The 23,073-nt window shown below is 48.1% G+C and overlaps 1 protein-coding gene across 1 annotated transcript; it reads left to right on the plus strand.

Moving 5' to 3' along the window:
• LOC118572522 (2'-5'-oligoadenylate synthase 1A-like) lies at positions 1-12,541 on the plus strand. Its single transcript, XM_036172230.1, has 7 exons — positions 1-183; positions 1,741-2,030; positions 4,588-4,789; positions 8,130-8,362; positions 9,024-9,177; positions 10,333-10,359; positions 12,484-12,541. The coding sequence occupies exons 1-7, from the start codon at positions 1-3 to the stop codon at positions 12,520-12,522; spliced, it is 1,128 nt and encodes a 375-aa protein (XP_036028123.1). The 3' UTR covers positions 12,523-12,541.
• Positions 12,542-23,073: the final 10,532 nt, after the last annotated feature.

Raw genomic sequence — 23,073 nt, forward strand, 5'->3', positions numbered from 1 at the left:
ATGGAGCAAGAACTCAGCAGCACTCCAGCCAGGGAGCTGGACAAGTTCATAGAGGACAACCTCCTTCCTGACACCAGATTCCGTGCTGAGGTCCAAGCAGCCATCAACATCATGTGTAAATTCCTGAAGGAGGAATCCTTCCAAGGTGCCAATCACAATGTGAGGGTCTGCAAGGTGGTGAAGGTGAGCCCCCCTCAGCCTGAGCTGACCAGATGGGGAGGGAGAGGACCCTCAGGAGCCAGGCTGCAGTCCTGAGTGGGGGTGGGTTACCTACCTTCTCTGTGTCCCTGTGTTCTCTTGGGAACCCAGCTGTGGCACAGGGTAGAGAACAGAACAGCGCCCCCACCTGCTGGATGACTGGACTGATGGAACCTCACTGTCCAGGTTTCCCATCTGTGAAATGGGACAACATGACAGGGGTACATGGTGAATCTGGATGCCAGCCATCTTCTGGGTGTTTCTCACTTGGTCTTCATGTTTTTGCTGATTGTATTTGCGTGTGTGTGTGTGTGTGTGTGTGTGTGTGTGTGTGTGTATTGCTGTTATTTATCTAGAATGCTATAAAACTATTTTTCTTCAGCTATAGTAGAAGACCAAGAAAGAAAGAAGGACAAGAGACAACGTGTTTAAACTGTTTCATGCCTCCTGGCCACAGCCTGCTGTGACTCACCAGAGTGTCTTGGAGCCCAGGAGCCATAGACCACAGAGGCACTGTCACGGCCACTGAACTGTCAGTTTGTAATGCCAGTTGCACTGTGTGTGTGTGTGTGTGTGTGTGTGTGTGTGTGTGTGTGTGTAACTCAGAACATTTTTTAGGAAGGCTCTCCACAGTATCACTTCTTATTTTCTCTTTGTGAATTCAATTCTCTTAACTTTAAATTTTATTCTGAGACTTTAAATATTGTTAAACATTATCTTCATGCAAGCCTGTTGTGTGCTTCTAGTGGACTCTCCTTAATATTCTGATAATTTCAGGGATGACAACAGTTTTATATGTCTGTGTTAATTAACTCACAGTCTCCTACTCACTACCATCTGCCCCTGCCCTGTACACCATCACCTCTGATTTCATGTAATGTGTGCAGCTAGATCTGGATTCCACATAAGAGAAAATGTGAGGGCTGGAGAGATGGCTCAGTGGTTAAGAGCACTGACTGCTCTTCCAAAGGTCCTGAGTTCAGTTCCCAGCACCCACATGGTGGCTCACAACCATCTGTAATGAGATCTGGTGCCCTCTTCTGTATATATAAGAAAGAGAGAGAGAGAGAGAGAGAGAGAGAGAGAGAGAGAGAGAGAGAGAGAGAGAGAGAAACAAAGAAACAAAGAAAGAAAATGTGCTCTTTGTCTCTCCCCAATTGCCCTCCCTTGATCCTCACTTCCTTTAGACCCCCATCCCTCACCTCCTCCTCATAGCCCCTCTTCTATCACACACACACACACACACACACACACACACACACACACACACACACACACGGAAAGGGAGAGGTACATTTATAAATCTAGACTCCACAGATAAACACGAGTCTGGCTTATCTCTTGTACCACAAGGAGATCCAGAACCTCCTATTTTCCTACATAGATCCTGATTTCACACTTCAAGGCTGACTAGTATTCCACTGTGAATGTGCCGGTTTTGTTATCCATCCATGACCCTGGGTGGTGGACCCCTACGCTGTTGAGGGTCTGGATCCCTGGGCAAGGCTCTGTCTGCTGCTGATTCTCTTCACTGTCTTTCAGGGCGGCTCCTTGGGTAAAGGCACCGATGTCAACGGCAGGTCGGATGCTGAGCTGGTCGTCTTTGTTAACAATCTCAACAGTTTTGAGGATCAGTTAAAGAAATGGGGAGAGTTCATCCAGGAAATTAAGAAACAGCTGCGCAAGTTACAGCGTGAGAATTTAATTCGACTGGAGTTTGTCATTAAGGGTGAACAATGGCCCAACTCCCTGGCACTCAACTTCAGGCTGAGGTCCCCTGACCTGGATCAGGAGATGGAGTTTGATGTTCTGCTCGCCTATGATATCCCTGGGTAAGCTGGGTAAGTCAGTCAGAGCCTCAGCTCACCCTTCCATGAGCCTTGATCTTCTCTCTTCTCTGTCTGTCTGTCTGTCTGTCTCTCTCTAATGATGTGTGTGTGTGTGTGTGTGTGTGTGTGTGTGTGTGTGTGTGTGTGTGTGCTGTGTGTGCTGCATGTGCCATAAGTTGTGCCTGGGTGATTGTGAACTGTAACTAACACACCTCAGCAGTCATCCATCATTCTTGAGACCTGGTCTCTCCCCAGCCTGAAATTCCACAATTAATCTTGGCTGGCTGGTCAGAGCCCGGGAACCCTCTTGTCCCCTCCTCAGTGCTGGGATTACAATCCTAAATCACCATTCCCAGCTTTTCCCTGAGTCCTGGGCTCCAACACGGGTCCTCATAATTCTGTAATAAGCATGTTACTGACTAACCATCTCCTCAGCCCTCACCTTCTATTCCTGAACTGAAAACCCTTATCTTTTGAGAAATTCACCCAGAGTATCTCTCTTTAAAGCTGAGATGAGGAAGACAGACTTTAGAATTTTGGGAGTGGGAGTGAGAATCCACCAGAGAAGGACATTAAGTAGCACGCTGGTTCAGTGAGGGGATGAAGGTACGTTAGATGACCCCTCGGCTGCCCAGTGATATTCAAGGCTGGATGTGGATTTTCTCTTTCTAAACATGAGGCAGCATATATTTCCCTAAAAATTAATATATGAGGCATTTTTCCCAAAAAATGGAAACCTCAGACCTGGGCAGAGGCCTGGGTGTCTGTGGAAGGGTTAGTGCAGGATGCAGAACTTCTCAGAGGGCTGCTGTCTGCCTCAGGAAAACTAGAAATCCAGCCATGGCCACCTCAGCCCCCACATGTACACACCTTGATACCATTAAACATACTCTATATAAAGATCCCCTATATAAAGCTCTTACACCAGGCCTGACACACAGTGTGTCTCTAAAATGACAAATTGCCCAACTCTACCCAAAGACACTCATGAGCACCCCTGAAAGCACAGTGGGGACTTGGGGAACTGAGAGAATACTTGAGACTTTACATCTGGGGGACACAGCACCCCTGATGGCCACTGTGAGAACTGCTGCTATTAACTTGGAGACAAGGCCACAGCCCTTGGCTTAGGAGAGCCATGGAAACAGTGCAGAGTCTCAGGCAGCAGGGAATGAGAGGCCAGCCTGGGAGCAGGAGCAGGGCAGCATGCTGTGGGAAGCTGCAAGGGGCTTAGAACCCTGCTGAGTGGAAGGTGCCAGAGGGGGTGACCCAGAAATGAGCTGGGAGGGCGGCTCCCCAGAAGCCTGACTTGGTCATGGACTTCCCCAGCCTCAGCAGCTTTCCAGTGGGAAGTGGGGCCACCACAGAAGGACTGCCTTGGAAATGGCAATGTGGGTGACAGCCCAAGAGAGGACCCGAGCCACAATTCTGCCCATGATGATTTAGCTGATGAGCCTGATTGTGTGCTGGGCCCCCAAAGTGAATAGAAAACCATGTGTGAGAGACCTTCCTGGGTTACCGATTGACTAGGTGTGTCCCTAACTCCAGAAGTATATGCATTTGCCCTGGGTCAGCATCAAAGCCTGATGGTATGGCCTGCTGCAGCCATGACCACACACCTGAGCACACCTCGGGACAGCCTGCTGCCTATCTAGTCTCCTCAAATGGGCACATATACCCACACACAGACACACATCTGCACCTATTCCCTAGTCTGCTTCCCATCCACTCTATAAGTATAGGACTCACACAACACACACACACACACACACACACACACACACACACACACACACAGCCACATCCTTCAGCTCTCTGGACTTGCAAGATCAAGACCACATACTGGTAAGTTAGACATTACAGAAAATCATGCACTGAAAACATTGGGGAGATGGCTAAGTGGATAAGGGCAATAGCTGCACAATCATGAGGACCTGAGTTCAAATCCCAACACCCATCTAAACTTAAAAAGTGATGCACAGGGACCTGTAACCCCAGAACAATGAGGGACAGAGACAGGAGAATCTCTGTGGCCTGCTGGATGACAGCCAAGTTCCTCATTCACAGAGAGACCCTGCCTCAAAGGGAGAAAGAGACAAACTATAAAGGGAGACAACCAAGTCCTCCTCTGGATCTGAACATTCATATATACCTCCTTGTAAACTCACACACACTACACAAGACAGAGACTCTGTAAGCATGAGATACATGATATATAAACACAGCAGACTGCTCCACAATAAACTCTGACACAACCAGGAGTGTACACACACATGACAAGCCCCGTGCAGAAGATACTGGACACCAGAGCAAGGTTGGCCATTATTAGATGAGTGTGCAGCTCTCTCATCTGTGACCTCAGTGTGCTGTCTCCTCCCACCCCTGTCTCCAGGCCTGTGAGGAAAGCACCACACTAGGACCCAGTTGGGGGCAGATGGCTGTATGGGGAGTGAGGCTTGCTGTGGTAAAACCCTGCCCTGATCCCTGAACCCCACAGCCTATGAGCTTGTCATCCTAGAGAGATCAAAGAACCTTAGGAAAAACTGGGGTGTTAACAGAGTGAAACCTCCTTTACAGATCATGTCAGCATCAACAAGAAGTCTATGCTCAAAATCTACAGAGAGCTCATCGAGACTTGCACAACCCTGGGGCTGGAGGGTGAGTTCTCCACCTGCTTCACAGAGCTCCAGCAAAACTTCCTGAAGGATCATCCAGACAAGCTGAAGAGTCTCATCCGCCTGGTCAAGCACTGGTACCAACTGGTATGTCTTCCAGCCCAGTCACCTTGTCCCTTTCTGTACAGGGAGTGGGTGCAGGACAGAGAAATGAGGAATATTCTAGTTTGTTTTCTATAGATGTGATGTCTTTATCACATGACCAAGACTCTGTTAGGACAGAAAGGTCTTATTAGGTCACACATCCCAGTCACAGTCCATCACTAAAGGAAGAAAGGTCAGTCACTGAAGCAGAGACCATGGAGGAATTCTGTTCACTGGCTTGCTCTCCATGGCTCACAGTTTGCATTTATATATGAGTCAGGGTCACCTACTTAGGAATGGCACCAGCCACATCAATCACTAATCAGGAACATGTCCCCACAGGCAACCCTAAGCCAGTGGGTTGGAGGCATTGTCTTGATTAAGGGTCCCTCCTACTAAATGACTTTATCTGATGTCTAATTGACAAAAACTAACCTTCACAAATAACACACTTTCAAGTAGATACTCAAACACACTGTATTAAACCATAACCTTTCCTTTCTTACTCATCCCTAAGATCTCATGTCCATACCATGTTATAAACACAGTACAGCTTTAAAATTCCAAAGTTTTTTATTCCTTGAAATTCCAAACTTATAAAGATTAGTCTCTCTACTGTGGGCTCCTATAAAGTTAAAAACACAATTTAAATACTTTCTTACTCCATGAGGGAAGAGCCAGGAAACAGTTACAATCGGATCAAACAAAACCAAACCCAATAGTGCAAAAAGCTCAGTGTCTGGTATCTGGGACTCACCATTTTCTGAGCTTCAAAGTCCTGGGCAGTTCTCCTTCTCGGGCTCTGCCATCCACAGCACAGCTGGTCTCACAGCCTCAGGCCAGCTCCCTTCACATGTTCTGCTCTCCTGGCAGCGGTCTCATGCTCAGGGGACTCCAGTATCTTGGGGTCTCCACTACAGTTGAGGCTGCACTTTCTCCAATGGCCTCTCCTGGCCTCTCTCAGTGCCAGGACTCAGCTGCTCTCCATGACCCCTTCAATCCTGCTGCCTTGGAGGGACTAAAATAAAACCACCTAGAGACCTCTCCACTATACCAGGTCTGGCTGTTACCCTGAGAGGCAGTCTTGGACCCCTGGACCACCGCTTCTGTGTGTGACCATGAGAAAACTCTTCCCAGAAGACTTGGCCTCCATGGTGCAGGTCTTTTCTTATTCAGAGCTGATTTTCCGCCCCATGTGATGCGAAACCACTGTTTCTTAATGCAAAGATCTCACACAAACAGCCAGATAGAGTCTTTGCCTCCCTCTGAAACCTCACACACCAGCCTCTGTCATCTGCCTATCTACATCTGTGTCTTCCAAGTTCCCACAAACAGTCCATTAGACTCTAAACACTCAACAGCTTTTCCAACCCAAAGTTCCAAAACTCTTCCACTATCCTCCCAAAGAGCTACATGGCAGGTGTGTCGAAGCAGTGGACCATTCTCTAGGACCCATTTCTGTGCTCTCACCGTGGGAAAGATGATGGCGGAAAGAGGTTTAGGAAGTAAAGGGACTGTGTGGCTTACACTTCCACATCACACTTCAGCACTGAGGGAATTGAGGCAGCAAGTAAAGGCAGGAAATTAAGCAGTGGCCATGAATGAACATTAGTTGCTGCCTGATACCTTGTGTTTGATTTTAAAATGATATGCGGTCCTGGTTACCGGCACTGGTAACCACACAGAAAGGTCGCAAGCCATGACAAAACCCAGTGTCAGATGTTTATTAGGAGGATGGGAGCAGAAAACCCGGCCTGGGGGAGATGCACGTGCAGAGAACAGAAAGAAAAAGAAAGATGGTGGAGGGAAGAGAGAACAGAACAGAGAGAGGGGAGGGTCTGTGCCTGTCTTTTTAAGGGTTCCCACGAACATGCATAGGCAGGCTGACAGAGCTACACCATGCATGTGCTGATTGCGTGACCATGCCATGTGCACGTAATCACCAGCACATGATGGCATAAGACCCAAGACTGTGCTTTAGGTCACAAACTGCTCATGTGCAGTCATGCAGCTGGACCACAGCAGAATCCCAACACCCTGGGCTGCTCAACCTGCTTTTCTTCACATAAACAATGACCCCCTGCTCATGGCTGTCACCATGCACAATGGGTTGGGCCCTCCCACCTCAATGATTGGACAAGAAAATGCCACATAGGCTTGTCCACAGTCCACTCTGATGGAGGCATTTTCTCCTTTGTGGGTCCATCTTCTGAAGATGACTCTAGTTTAAATCAGATTGACAAAAAGAACAAAAAGTGGCCTAAGAGGTGAGAAAAAATAGAAAATGGAGAAAGAAAACAAGGGAAAGAAAGCAGAGGGGAGAGGATGAGAGAGAAGACAGGGGTGAAGGGAGAGAGCAAGGGAAGGTGATGCTGTAGGAGGGAGAGGGAAGGGGAAGGAGGGGACCTGGAAGGAAGGAGGACTTCCCTGCTTCTTCCAATTGATTTCTTCCAGTCCACTTTCCAGTCAGCTAACTCTCCATTCACCCATGTCTAATCCATTGTTCCCTGGCTGCTGCTTCAAGTATCTCTGGATTTTTCTTCCTTCTTTGACAAACCCTTCCTGTCACTCTCTCTGATTTCTATATTTCTGGTCCTTTGAAGCTATTAGCTCTTTAAAGGAGTGATTTCCATTATTTTCTGGGTCTTTTTAAATGTGTGTATGGCTTTTGTGTAGGTATACCTGTTCTAGGGAGACCATGTCTATGTGTTTATATGTGTGTGCATAAGCCTGTGCATGTCAAAGAGTGATGTCATGTCCTCAATCACTCCTTACCTTGTATATAGAGGCAGGGTCTCAAAATGAAGCCACAGCATGCTGAGTCAGCAGACTTGAGCAGTAACATAGCCCTGGGGAGCCCCCACCCCCACATCCTGAAGCTGATATTATGAATGGGTTTCCTCACCAGTCTGACATTGAGGTGCATGTTGGGCTCCAGGTCTCATGCTTGCAGGGCAGGCACTTTAACCACTGGGCCGCCTCCCTAGCCCCTCCCCAGGTATCTCAGAGCCTATGATTAAACCTTCAATAGTGAGCATCATTACTAACTTACTGTTCCACGCCTACCCTCCCTCACTCCTTGGTTGTCAATCACTGTGCCATGATTCCTCCTGTGCCTGCTGGTAAATGCTCAGTCATTGTGGGCCACACAGTCTCCATCTCAACTACTCAGTCCTTGGCTACAGCACAGGAGGGTCCATAGACTGAATCTACATGAACGGATGTGGGTGTGTGCCTGTCAACCTGTAATGACAACATCAGGTGGCAGCAGTATTGATCCTGTGAGAAGTGGACCCGTAGAACAGCTGACAGCCTGTTTTTCCCATTGCCTTTCTCTTGTCAGTGTGAGGAGAAGCTAAGGAAACCGCTGCCCCACCAGTATGCCCTGGAGCTGCTCACAGTCTATGCCTGGGAACATGGGAGTAGAGCCCCTGAATTCAACACAGCCCAGGGCTTCCGGACAGTCTTGGAACTGGTCAAGAATCAGAGGCATCTTCAAATCTACTGGACAGTGTATTATGACTTTGAAGACGAGGACATCTCCAACTACCTGCAGGGACAGCTCGAAAGAGCCAGGTAGCCTGTCCCCTCATGGCTCAGCTCCCCACAGGATAGTCTAGGCTGCAGCAGCTGAAAGGGGAGGTGGGAGCCCCGAGTCAATGGAGCATCTTCTGTTCTGTGTCTGTGCAGGGAGGGCCCTGTCCTGCTGTGACCTGATTGACATGAGGACCACCAGCCCTGGGAGACAGGAGTAGGTTCTCCTGTCTGCAGAGGAGGAGATCAAGGCTCTGGATTTGTCCAGACACAGATAAGAGAGCGTGGTGGAGTCTACATGGAACTGAGATATTCCAACAAGAACAGTATCATAAGGGCAGCAAGGCTGTAAATATTCCAGTCGACTTGTCACCCAAGACAGTGACATGTCTTGATCCTGTGTTCTGTTCAGCCCTTACACCTCATCCTTAGACTCTGGTTGGTTCAACTCTCTCCATTTCACAGATCAGAGAGTCTGAAGTACCTGCCCCAGCACCCACAGCTACTAAAGGGTAGAGGATTGGAAACCAAGCCTTCCAGGTCATGGGCAAGTGGCCCTCCAGGCTTGCTCTATAATGTAGGGCAGGGACTCAGGACAAACTTGGGATAGTGTTCCTCTGCTGGGCTCCTCCACTGCCCCTGTGCAGTGGTTCCTAGGACACTGGGCAGCTGGTCAATTCCCTCTCTGAATGTTGTTCTGCAGGCCCCTGATCCTGGACCCGGCTGATCCAACAAGAAACGTGGCTGGTGGGAACCCAGTAGGTTGGTGGCTGCTGGCAGAAGAAGCTAGGGCCTGGCTGAAGTTCTCATGTTTTAAGAATTGTGATAATTCCACAGTGCGCTCCTGGAAGGTGCCGGTGAGACCCTGTTATCACGCTGTTCCCTTTACACACTGCTTCCATCACTTCATCCGTTTGGAGAATATTCTCCCAATGATGTGATCTCTGGCTGAAAGTCTCCACACTCCTAGGGAGGCCAGCTGCTTGTATGTATTGCAGCCATTTTAGCAGCATTCAGAGATGTCACAGGCTGGCAAGATGGCACAGCAGGTAAAGCATGTGCTGCCAACACTGGTGACCTGGGCTTGATCCCCAGAACCTTTATGGTAGAAGGAGAGACCAGCTCCTCCAAGTGTTCCTCTGACCTTCACCTCTGAAGGTGAACACACACACACACACACACACACACACACACACACACACATTCTCATATACATATATTCACTTACACATTCATGCAAACTCATATGCTCACACACACACACTTTCACACATACTCACATCCAAACTCTCACAAACAAATGTAAACACAGACATACTCACAGACACAGGTGCACCCACACACTGACACACATAGAGAGTGTGAAAAGGAGACTCAGAGCTGAAGCCACGGGCTCAGGGACTCTCAGCTAAGGAGTGGTGGGGCTGGGATTCCCATAGATTCTGAAGCCAGTGCTCAGGTCCATGGAGCAGCCCATCTTTCCTGTCTTGTTGTCATGGGGTCAGTGGCACTCTGGGGGATGGTGTCACAGCTAAAGTGGTGCAGAGGGACCTGCACTTGAACTTTTCCTCTCATGGGGCAGGGGACCTTCTGATGCTAGGGAACAGAAGGGGTCATGTGAGGACTCAGGATGCAGCTTTGTACGGATGCAGGCATGTGGGAAGCAAACCTCAGAAGGTGGGGAAGGAAAGGAGAGGGGACCCAGGAGGGAGGCAGCTGTGGCTGCTCTGGCCTCCAGGACTGTCACACAGCACACAGGGGTCTAGGCTCTGTCCCCCATTTGGCAGATCTGTTACTGAATGAGGGGACCTCAGGTTGGGCTACATGAACCTTCAATTTGTTAACCCTACCCCCCAAAAAGTCCTGATGTCCATCTACCCAACATGGATGTGTGCTGTTCTTGTTCTGAGGGGGTCCAGTGGCCAGTCATGGTGCCCACTCTCAGGCTCATTTGTTTCGTCTTCCAAGTAGGAATGTGGGCTCCTGACATGAGTGTGTGTTTTCTGTTTCAGATGGAGTTGGATGTACCACATCAGCAGGTGAGCTTTTTTTCCCCTTGGCTTTTTAGCTTTTTTGGTTCCATCATAGCAGCGACAGGTAGCATTTGAAGTTCATGGTGTCAGCCACCTGGAGGAAACTCTCTGGTGGGTCAATCTAGGACAGACAGGCAAGGCCCCAAAACCACAAATCTCAGAATGTTTTTTGCTTCTGCTGTGCATGTTTACATGTTTACTATGTTTACATGTGTACTGCTGCTGTCGCTCTGGTATCTGGCATGGTGTGAATGGGTGTGTGGATCCCCACTGCCTGTAATATAGTGTGTTTTCCTCATGGAAACAGCCTGTTCCAGTAGGCATTTTTACCTGTGGATTATTATGACGATGATTTCTTCCTAAGCTATACTGTCTAAATGATAATAATAAATGTTAGTTTAAATAGCGTTTGAAGATTAAAAATATAAACAAGGAAGTGTCACACAGCTAGAATACATGAGTTTCCATTGAGGAGCCATATAGACTGTGGCTTAGGTTAATGATTAAGAAAAACAATTGAGTCCCAGAAGCCCAACTATGTAGTTGAAAGTTTTCCTGTGCTCGCCCGGCTCCCACAGCCTCACCATCCCACGGCTGCTCAGACCCAAGTGACCACACATAGGTTTGTATTAATTATGAACTGTATGGCCTACTGGCTCAGGCTTCTCGATAGCTAGATCTTACATCGGAAATTAACCCATTTCTATAAATCCATACATTGCCATGTGGCTGGTGGCTTACCGGTATCTTTACATCTTGCTTCTCATGGTGGCAGCTGGCAGCTTCTCCTCTGCTCTGCCTTCTCCTTCCTCCTCTCTAGTTAGAATGTCCTGCCTAACCCTATTCTGTCTCACCATTGGCCAAACAGCTGTATTTATCAACCAATCAGAGCAACATATTTTCACAGTATACAGAAAGACATTCCCCTATCACAACTAACTTAATTTCTTCTAATTTTAATGTTGAGAAATATGTTCCCAGATTTTGGAGTGCATCACAGCTGAAACAAAGCTTTGAAAATAACTTAAATTAGATTAAGATGTTTTTGTCAAATAGATTTGAGGTGGAAAACCCAAGAAGACAATATAAAATTTTAGAAAGGGACACAGTTGAGTAAGGAACTTGTTAAGGTCAGAAAAGAAGAACAAATCATCCCAATTATCATTAGCTGATGTGCCTTTCTTGTTAGGATTGGTTGATGACCAAAAGAGATAATTAATTCCTTGTACCCATTCCTGCCCTCAATCTCCTGACATAAAAAGTTACCAACGAGTGAGTATGCACCCTAAAGATTTAAAGTAGAGCTAGCTGATTCATTTTCATATATAAAAGATAGCTTTGTGATTCCTTTACAATAATACTACCTTTCAAGATAAGTAATAACATAATTGGCCCCTGCTTTGTATCTGCAAAATGCAGCCCGCCAGTAAAAGACCTGACTGAGAGGAATACCTTGCTTGCCCACACAGTTAATGTATAACAAATTGCTTGGGTATGAATATACGTCGGCTCTTGGGATAATTTTTTCACCTGTAATACATAAAATATTTAATCATACAAGAGATACAGAAAACATGCTGTTTTTTCACTATTTATTTGCATTCATTGTAGTCATTCACTTGAAAAACAGAATAGAACCACATAGTAATTTTATACTACCTGAAAGATTTTGCTGGGGTATATAAGCTGTAAGAAAAAGAATAAAGGTAGAGTTAAAATTGGCTGAAAAGAAAATATCAAGAATGAGAGTTAGAAGGAACTAGCAGGGAAACATCAAGAATAAAGACAGTAAGAAGGAAAACATCAAGAATGAGAGAAGGAAATCACCAGGACAATAAAGAATAGAAAACACAAAAGGAGAATAAAGAAAAGGTCTGAAGGAAATTGTCAAGAGATTGTGTCTTTTCCCTACCCCTCTCAAATTAAAAAAAAAAAAGTCTAGTATGCACTGATACTGTGGAATTCCCTTTGAGCCTGAGCTGTCTGGAGGCTGGTCCCCCAGGAAGTGATACCCTTTGTTTTGATGTGAGCTTCTGCTGTGTAGTCCTGGAGTCCTGGAGCCCACCATCCTCCTGCCTTAGCGCTGGGATAACTGCAGTGTAGTCCTGATGTACCCCATCTTCCCTCTAGCCTCAGGTGGACAACAACTGGCCATGTCGCCCCATGTGATCACAGCAGTACCTGCCCAGAAGGCTCCAGAGTCCAGGGATGTGCTTCTCTGCTGCAGGCCTTAACCAAAGAGGGAGAGTCCAACCTGGGGTCAGACTTCCATCCTGTCCCATCACAGACAACTTTCCTCACAGCCTGCTTCATCAGCTGTACCCTCTGACAGCGTTCTCTGGGGGACAAGAGATGCAGAAGGGGAGGGAAGAACTCCAGTATGAATTCTGTCTGTGCACCTATTGGGAGGTTCTCTCTAATGTCTGATAAAGAACAATAAACCACAGCAGATGCCATGAGGGTGTGTGAGCCATAGACAAATAGGGGTGGGGGTGGGGTTTGTGGGGGTGTGTATATGGTTCAACCAGATGCATTTATTGAGCACATACTATATACTCCTTGTGGGTCCAGGCACCAAACACTTAGCAGTGGACAGAGCAGAACCAATCCACTACAGCTATGATGCCCCATGGTTTGGGATCCTTCCAGGTCTCTTACATCACATAAATCTCAGTCAGGAATCCTTGGTTCCTTCTGTCAATGTCCTAAGACAAGATTTGAGACCTGCCCCTTGTGACTCAGAAGCTGTCCTGCAGGTGCACATGGCCAAGAGGACCTGGGAATGTGAACAGTGCATGTGAGGATGCACTGTGGCTGCAACATGCAGGCTGGGGTTCAAAAAGTGCATGACAAATAAAAATTGCATGAAGTTTGTGACTCTGGTGTCACAAAATCAGAAACCTCGTCGTCTGTGGTGATGACGAGTTTTGCATGCACTGAGTTAAATCACAATGAGTGTCCACTTCCTTATTCTTTTTCTGAGAGAAGATCTCATTATGTGGCATAGGCTGGCCTGGAACTCACCAGCATCCTCCTGCCTCAGTCTCCTGAGTTCTCAGTCATACACACACACACACACACACACACACACACACACACACACACACACATGACCCTCCACACAGAGGTTCCTAATGGTTCCATAGCTTCATGTTATGAACCAATGGTTCATTTGTCAGATCCAAAGACACACATGAACACTTACCTCTTGTACCCTGCTTAATTAAGAGTTAAGGACATTGCACAGGTTCACCCGCTCCTAAAGCATGCTCATGTCCCCGTGCTCACTTTCTTACTAACTCTGTGTGTGTGTGTCCTTCCAGCCCTCATTCATTGAGTTCTCATTCTAATGACCCTGACAACAAGGAGCTCCTATGTCCTGGGGCATGAGAACACACATGTCCCCTAGACCTCGGAATACACCACACTCTGCCCTGTGCCCTATCTGAGCCCTCAGTGGACCCCATGATACTGGTCTATGATTCCAGTCTATGATAAAGACCATGGAGGTTAACAGCAGGCCATAGGATGAGTGATGAGCAGTCCTAGGGAGGAGCCACAACGTGGCAGGATTAGATTTCCATGACAACAGGGTGACTGAAGATCATCTCTCAGATGGAAAAAGATGTCCACAGTTGACACTTGCACACCACTGTGTCTGACTGCCATGTTGTGAAGCATCATGCTTGTTCCAGACTGGACCTGCCCAAGAGCCCTTTGGCCCTAAGCACAGTGCTCATCCCTGCTCTTCCTGTGGGTGCCATGTTGGTTCTGACTTACCATCCACCCTGGTCAGGAAAGAGCTGGAGTTTGATGACAGAGACTTTGGGTTTCCAAACCCAGTCTTCAACTTTGATCTTCTGCCCAAGGTCAGGCACCTCCTCCTTTCCAGCCTCCACCCACTGAGTAAGTAGTACAAGCCAACTGAGGGGAAGCATGGCTCTGTCCACCATATTACCACAGAGTTTGGTTTCCCAGGAAGCCACTTCATCTACACTCAATGGGTTCAACTCTGAAACTCAATCTAGGTCAGTAACTGGGGGACAGACCTGCTGTGACGGCCATGGCTCTCACCCTCTAGACATCCCTTGTGGTTCCTTCTAATGGCCCACAATGGCTCCTCTTCATGGCCAGCTTCACCAGCCTTAGACCCTCCATGGAAACACCTCTGGACGTGTCTGTGGGGACATTTCCAGAAATGTCTGATGACTGCTTCCTTCACTGAACAATGCTCTGTAGCCTGCTGTCAGCCCACCTCTCCATCTGTGGAGTTTTGTCTGGAGTCACACAAACTAAATGATGTGTGAGAAGATTAAATATCACAATGGTTAACTGGCTTTTGACTGGGTTACTAAGAACACATAATGGGGGGAGGAGGGCCCTTCTGCAGAGGGAACTGAGAAAGCTGGATCTCCACTGACTGGAATCAATCCCACCCTTACCTTGGGCCCTGTACAAAGGCCATCCAAAATGGAAGCAGAGAATCCCCAGGACAGAGAACAGCTTCACCTTGATGACCTTGACTGTTTTCTGGACTTTGTCATCAAAACTAAAGGCAACTCAGGAGGATTCTTTTATGTCAGGCCTCATGCATGCTGGGTAAGCACTCTGCCACTGAACCACACCCACTGCCTCTCACTGGAACACTCCAGAAAGTCTTTCCCTGCTGAGCCACACCCTGCTGCCTTTCTGCTCTCAAAGGTCCACACAAGGGGGCTCATTCCATTGTGGAGGAATGGGATGCGGCCATGACATACTACATATGGACTTACATTGGTGTGGGGTAACATGACATGTTGAGTCCACAGCATGGCAGGAGACCTGGGGGACACCTGGGCATAGTTACTAAAAGGGTCTCTGTGTATCCAGGGGTGTTTCAGAAGGGGCAAGCCAGGAATCTTAGACCAGCATCATGTGTCTGGGGTCAGAAAGAACACAAGGCTGAGTGTGATGTGTTCTGTGGTCAAGAGGACATGGATGTTCTCACACCCCAGGACACTGGGGCTCCTGGTTCTCAGAGCCACTAGAGTGAGAACTGAATGAATGAGGGTCAGGGAGACCCACCCCTCCCCACCACAGTGATTAAAGAGTGGGCTTTGGGGACAGGAGCTGGTGAGTCTGAGCAATGTCCTGCCCCTTGAGTGAGCAGGGTCCATGTGATCACACATGTGGGTCTTTGTGATCTTGGGATTTGTGTATTTATGTATTCATCACACTGAACTATGGAATCATTAGGTCTCTATGTGAAGGGTGGTGTGTGTGTGTGTGTGTGTGTGTATGTGTGTATGTGTGTGTGTGTTAAATTCCAGAACTTGGGAGACTGAGGCACTCAGGTTTCTGTGAATTCCAGGCCACAGTTGGATATACAATGAGATCCTGTCTCACAAAGAACAAAAGAGTGAGGAAGAAAGAAAGAAAGAAAGAAAGAAAGAAAGAAAGAAAGAAAGAAAGAAAGAAAGAAAGAAAGAAATAGATTTAAGATTGATCAGTGAATTTTGATTTAATTCCACTGCTTCAGATATCATCCTTGCCTCAGACCACTAAGTTTAAAGTCACTGCTGTCCCAGATTCCAGGCAGTTTTAGTGTCCTGCACTGCACATCCCCTGACTCTGCAGCCTTCTGGGCAGGAGCTGCTGCTCCCACAGGAGGATGCAATCCTTGTCCACCTGAGGGAAGGCGGGGTACATCAGGCCTACACTGCAGTCATCCCCGCACAAGGCAGGAGGTGGTGAAGGTGAGCCCCCCTCAGCCTGAGCTGGCCAGATCCAGAGGGAGAGGACCCTCAGGAGCCAGGCTGCAGCCCTGAGTGGGGGTGGGTTACCTACCTTCTCTGTGTCCCATTCTCATGGGTTCCCAGCTGTGGCACAGGTTAGAGACCAGAACAGCGCCCCCACCTGCTGGATGACTGGACTGATGGAACCTCACCGTCCTGGTTTCCCATCTGTGAAATGGGACAACATGACAGGAGTACCTCCCTCCCTGTCACTGTGACGGCCGCTGAACTGTCAGTTTGTAATGCCAACTAAATACTCTGTGTCTGTGTGTGTGTGTGTGTGTGTGTGTGTGTGTGTGTGTGTGTGTGACTTGTGGGTTCACTTGTGTGTGAGTGTGTGTGTGTGACATGTAGGTTCACTTGTGTGTGAATGTGTGTGTGTATACACAAGATGAGGAACTTCTCAGAAAACTGGAAATCAAGCACACACACCCCATGTGCACACATTTATCATTGAACATAAAATGATCCTCTATATAAAGATCTTACGCCAGACCTGACACACAGTGTGTCTCCAAAATTAGAGACTGTTCCCAAAGACACTCATGAACACCCCTGAAAGCACAGTGGGGTCTTGGAAAGCTTAGAGAATACTTGAGACTTTACATCTGGGGACACAGCACCGCCTGCTGGCCACTGTGAGAACTGCTGCTATTAACTTGGAGACAAGGCCATTGCCCTTGGCTTAGGAGAGTCATGGAAACAGTGCAGAGTCTCAGGCAGCAGGGAATGAGAGGCCAGCCTGGGAGCAGGAGCAGGGCAGCATGCTGTGTGGGAAGCTGCAGGGGCTTAGAACCCTGCTGAGTGGAGGGGGCCAGAAGGGGGTGACCCAGAAATGAGCTGTGAGGGCAGCTCTCCAGAAGCCTGTCTTGGTCATGGACTTCCCCAGCCTCATCAGTTTTCCAGTGGGGAAGTGGGGCCACCAAAGAAGGACTACCTTGGAAATGGCAATGTGGGGGACAGCCCAAGAGAGAACCCGAGGCACAACCTTCCCAAAGTAACTTGTGTGATGAACTCTACTGTGTTCTAGCCCCATAAATGAAAATAAACACAGGCATGAGAGACCTTCCTGGGTCACTCTGTGACTGGGTGTGTCCCCAACTCCATCAGTAGGTGATTTTGCCCTGTGTCAGTATCAAAGCCTGATGGTATGGCCTGCTGCAACTATGACCACACACCTGTGCACACCTAAGATACAGCCTGCTGCCTGTCTGGTCTACTCAAACGTGCACATGCACCCACACACAGTCACACACCTGCACCTGTTCCCTAGCCTGCTGCCCATCAGCTCTAAAAGTTCACAGGACACACACACACACACACACACACACACACACACACACACACACACACCCTTCAGCTCTCAGGACCTGGACAAACCAGACCCCCAAATGGTAAGTTAGGCACCACAGAAAATCATGCACTGAAAACACACAGTGGCTGGGGAGGCAGCTCAGTGGTTAAGGGCAATCACAGCACAATTGTGAGGACCTGAGTTCAAATCCCCAACACCCAGCTAAACTTAGGAAGTACCACACATGGACTTGCAACCCCAGAACTATGGGGGACAGAGACAAGAGAATCTCTGTGGCCTGCTGGATGACAGCCAAGCTCCTCATCCACAGAGAGACCCTGTAACAAAGGGAGAAGATGACAAAGTATAAAGGGAGACACCCAATACCCTCTTCTGGCCTCCAAACATGCATGTATATCTCTTCCCCGCCCCCGATACACACACACTCACACATTCACACACTCTATACACAAAAATGGGCAGACTCTGTAAGCAGGAGATACATGATATATAAATCTAGCAGAATGCTCCATAGTAAACTCTGACACAAGCAGGGATGTACACACACCACAAGCCCTATGCAGAACATACTGGAAACCAGAGCATGGTTGGCCATTATTAGATGACCCTGAAACTCTCTCATGTGTTACCTCAGTGTGCTGTTTCCTCCCACCGCTGTCTCCAGGCCTGTGAGCAAGGCACAACACTAGGACCAGTTGGGAGCAGGACTTCTCAGGGCCACATGGTGTTTGCAGTCCTGAGGTGTGGTGGGGCAGATGGCTGTATGGGAAGTGAGGCTTGTTGTGGTAAAACTCTGCCCTGATCCCTGAACCCCACAGCCTGTGAGCTGGTTCCCCTTCCCCGATGGAGACTCAAGAACCTCAGAGACGGGTTGAGGAGTTGAAATGAATGAAGCCTTCTTTACAGGTCATGTTGGCATCTACGGCAAGCCTGACCCTGAAATCTATGGAAGCCACATCAGGGAGTGCACCTCCCTGGGGAAGGAGGGTGAGTTCTCCACCTGCTTCACAGAGCTCCAGAGAAACTTCCTGAAGCAGCGTCCACCCAAACTGAAGAGTCTCATCCACCTGGTCAAGCACTGGTACCAACTGGTATGGCATCTGGCCCAGCCACCGTGAGCCCCGTCTGTACAGGGGGTGGAGAATGGAAGGGGTGATGAAGAAAAGGAAAGATGAGGAGCAAGGGGGAAGGGAAGGAGTCGTGGGGAGGGGAGAGAGAGAATGGAGAGGTGAAGAGGAGTCAAGGGAGGGAGAAGGAGGGGAGAGAGGACCTGGGAGGAAGGACTTTCCATGCTTGTTATGAGTGATTTCTTCTAGTCCAGTTTCCAGTCAACTAACTCACTCTTCAGCTGCATCTAAGTCATTGTTAACGTGTCATTTTGATCTTAGGATTTCTTTTCTTCCTCACTCTTTCTTTCTTCTGTTATTTTGAGACAGGATCTCATGATGTCCTGAAACTCACTCTGTGGACCAGGCTGGTCTTTGATTCAAAAAAAGATCCACCTGCCTCTGCCTTCCCAGTCCTGGGATTCAAGGCTCACTCTATCACTGCCTGGCTGGATCTTTAGATTTCTAGTACTTTTTTTTTTTTTTTTCAAACATACCCTGCCACTTTTTTCCCTGGTTTTTCAAGGCAAGGTTTCTCCCGTGTAGTTTTGGAGCCTGTCCTGGATCTTACTCTGCAGACCAGGCTGGCCTAGAGCTCACAGAGATGCGCCTGGCTCTGCCTCCCGATGCTGGGATTAAAGGCATGTGCCACCACCACACGACTACCTGCCATTTTCTATGCTTCAATTTTCTTGACCTGGGAAACTATTACTTTTTAAAGATCCATTCATTAGTATTTTCTGGAGTTTTTATACATGTGTGAGAGCTATCTAGTTTTTGGTGTGTGCATACTGTTCATGGGAGCACATGCCTTTGTGTGTTCATAAGCACGTGGAGACCACAGCGTGATGCCATGTCCTCAGTCACCCCCCCCAATTTGTACATACAGTCAGGATCTCACACCTGCACCCACAGAGTACTGAATCAGCAGGTCTTGACAATCATGTAGTCCTGGAAACACCCATCTCTACGCTCTGAAGCCGGGATTATGAGTCAGTTTCCTCACTAGCCTGACATTCACGTCTGTGCTGGGGATCAGAACTCCAGTTCTCTCCCTTGGACGGGGAGGGAGGCACTTTACACACTGAGCCATCTCAAAAGGCTTTTCCTAGTTATTTCAGAGCCTGTGATAAAACCTTCAATATGAGCATCATTTCTATCCATCCGGCCCCCTCCCCTATTCCCTATCTGTCAATCACTATGTCGTGATTCCTCCTATACCTGCTGGTAAATGCTCAGACTTTGGGGACCACACAGTCTCCATTCCACCACTCAGAACTTGGCTATAGCAAAGGGGGGTCTGTAGATTGAATTTACATGAATGGGTTTCTTTAAACATCCATCCTGCAATATTTCTGGAGTTCTGATATGTGTGTGAGAGAGATCTGGGGTGGGTATATATATATATACCTGTTCGTGGGAGTACATTCCATTTGGCAAATCTGTTATTGAATGAAGGGACCTCAGGTAGGGCTACAAACACCTTCAATTTGCTGACCCCCCCCCAAAAAAAAAGCCCTGATGGATATCTACCCAACATGGGGGTGTGCTATCCTTCTTCTGAGGGGCTCTGGTGGCCAGTCAAGGTGATCACAGACAGAGCTCATTTCCATCCCCTTCCAAGTAGGAATGAGGGCTCCAGACATGACTTTGCCTTTTCCATTTCTGACTGATGTTTGTCAAACCAAGTTATCCTTTTTTTCCTTTGCTTTTGTTTGTTTTGATGTGGATTTCAGCTGTCTAGCCCTAGGTGGACTGGATCTTTCCATCCTCCTGCCTTAGAGGTGGGATGACTGCAGTGTAGGCCTGATGTGCCCCGCCCTCCCTCAGGTGGACAAGGATGGCATCCTCCTGTAGGAGCAGCAGCTCCTACCCAGAAGGCTCCAGAGTCAGGGGATGTGCAGTGCAGGACACTAAAACTGCCTGGAATCTGGGACAGCAGTGACTTTAAACTTAGTGGTCTGAGGAATGATGACATCTGAAGCAGTGAAATTAAATCAAAATTCACTGAGTTAAACTTAAATCTATGTTTTTTCTTTCTTTCTCACTCTTTTGTTCTTTCTGAGACAGGATCTCATTGTATATCCAACTCTGGTCTGGAGTTCACAGAAACCTGACTGCCTCAGTCTCCCAAGTTCTGGAATTTAACACACACACACACACACACACACACACACACACACACATACACACACACACACCACCCTTCACATAGAGACCTAATGATTCCATAGTTCAGTGTGTTGATTACATAAATACACAAATCCCAAGATCACAAAGACCCACATGTGTGATCACATGGACCCTGCTCACTCAAGGGGCAGGACATTGCTCAGACTCACCAGCTTCTGTCCCCACTCTTTAATCACTGTGGTGGAGGAGGGATGGGTCTCCCTGGCCCTCATTCATTCAGTTCTCACTCTAGTGGCTCTGAGAACCAGGAGCCCCAGTGTCCTGGGGTGTGAGAACATCCATGTCCTCTTGACCACAGAACACATCACACTCAGCCTTGTGTTCTTTCTGACCCCAGACACAATGATGCTGGTCTAAGATTCCAGGCTTGCCCCTTCTGAAACAATCCTGGATACACAGAGACCCTTTTAGTAACAATGCCCAGGGGTCTCCCAGGTCTCCTGCCGTGCTGTGGACCCAACATGTCATGTTACCCCACACCAATGTAAGTCCATGTGTGATATGTCATGGCCGCATCCCATTCCTCCACAATGGAATGAGCCCCCTTGTGTGGACCTTTGAGAGCAGAAAGGCAGCAGGGTGTGGCTCAGCAGGGAAAGACTTTCTGGAGTGTTCCAGTGAGAGGCAGTGGGTGTGGTTCAGTGGCAGAGTGCTTACCCAGCATGCATGAGGCCTGACATAAAAGAATCCTCCTGAGTTGCCTTTAGTTTTGATGACAAAGTCCAGAAAACAGTCAAGGTCATCAAGGTGAAGCTGTTCTCTGTCCTGGGGATTCTCTGCTTCCATTTTGGATGGCCTTTGTACAGGGCCCAAGGTGAGGGTGGGATTGATTCCAGTCAGTGGAGATCCAGCTTTCTCAGTTCCCTCTGCAGAAGGGCCCTCCTCCCCCCATTATGTGTTCTTGGTAACCTGGTCAGAAACCAGTTAAACATTGTGATGCTTGATCTTCTCACACATCATTTAGTTTGTGTGACTCCAGACAAAACTCCACAGATGGAGAGTTGTGCTGACAGCAGGCTACAGAGCATTGTTCAGTGAAGAAAGCAGTCAGTAGACATTTCTGGAAATGTCCCCACAGACACGTCCAGAGGTGTTTCCATGGAGGGTCTAAGGCTGGTGAAGCTGGCCATGAAGAGGAGCCATTGTGGACCATTAGAAGGAACCACAAGGGATGTCTAGAGGGTGAGCGTCATGGCCGTCACAGCAGGTCTGTCCCCCAGTTACTGACCTGGATTGAGTTTCAGAGTTGAACCCATTGAGTGCAGATGTAGTGGCTTCCTGGGAAACCAAACTCTGTGGTAATATGGTGGACAGAGCCATGCTTCCCCTCAGTTGGCTTGTACTACTTACTCAGTGGGTGGATGCTGGAAAGGAGGAGGTGCCTGACCTTGGGCAGAAGATCAAAGTTGAAGACTAGGTTTGGAAACCCAAAGTCTCTGTCATCAAACTCCAGCTCTTTCCTGACCAGGGTGGATGGTAAGTCAGAACCAACATGGCACCCACAGGAAGAGCAGGGATGAGCACTGTGCTTAGGGCCAAAGGGCTCTTGGGCAGGTCCAGTCTAGAACAAGCATGATGCTTCACAACATGGCAGTCAGACACAGTGGTGTGCAAGTGTCAACTGTGGACATCTTTTTCCATCTGAGAGATGATCTTCAGTCACCCTGTTGTCATGGAAATCTAATCCTGCCACGTTGTGGCTCCTCCCTAGGACTGTTCATCACACATCCTATGGCCTGCTGTTAACCTCCATGGTCTTTATCATAGACTGGAATCATAGACCAGCATCATGGGGTCCACCGAGGGCTCAGATAGTGCACAGGGCAGAGTGTGGTGTATTCTGAGGTCTGGGGGACATGTGTGTTCTCATGCCCCAGGACATAGGAGCTCCTTGTTGTCAGGGTCACTAGAATAAGAACTGACTGAATGAGGGCTGGAAGAACACACACACAGAGTTAGTAAGAAAGTGAGCACAGGGACATGAGCATGCTTTGGGAGCAAGTGAACGTGTGCAATGTGCTGAACTATTAATTAAGCAGGGTACAAGAGGTAAGTGTTCATGTGTGTCTTTGGATCTGACAAATGAACCATTGGTTCATAACATGAAGCTATGGAACCATTAGGAACCTCTGTGTGGAGGGTCATGTGTGTGTGTGTGTGTGTGTGTGTGTGTGTGTGTGTGTGTGTGTGACTGAGAACTCAGGAGACTGAGGCAGGAGGATGCTGGTGAGTTCTAGGCCAGCCTATGCCACATAATGAGATCTTCTCTCAGAAAGAGAATAAGGAAGTGGACACTCATTGTGATTTAACTCAGTGCATGCAAAACTCGTCA

This window comes from Onychomys torridus, chromosome 22, assembly GCF_903995425.1.
Source record: "Onychomys torridus chromosome 22, mOncTor1.1, whole genome shotgun sequence".
NCBI classification, from domain to species: domain Eukaryota; kingdom Metazoa; phylum Chordata; class Mammalia; order Rodentia; family Cricetidae; genus Onychomys; species Onychomys torridus.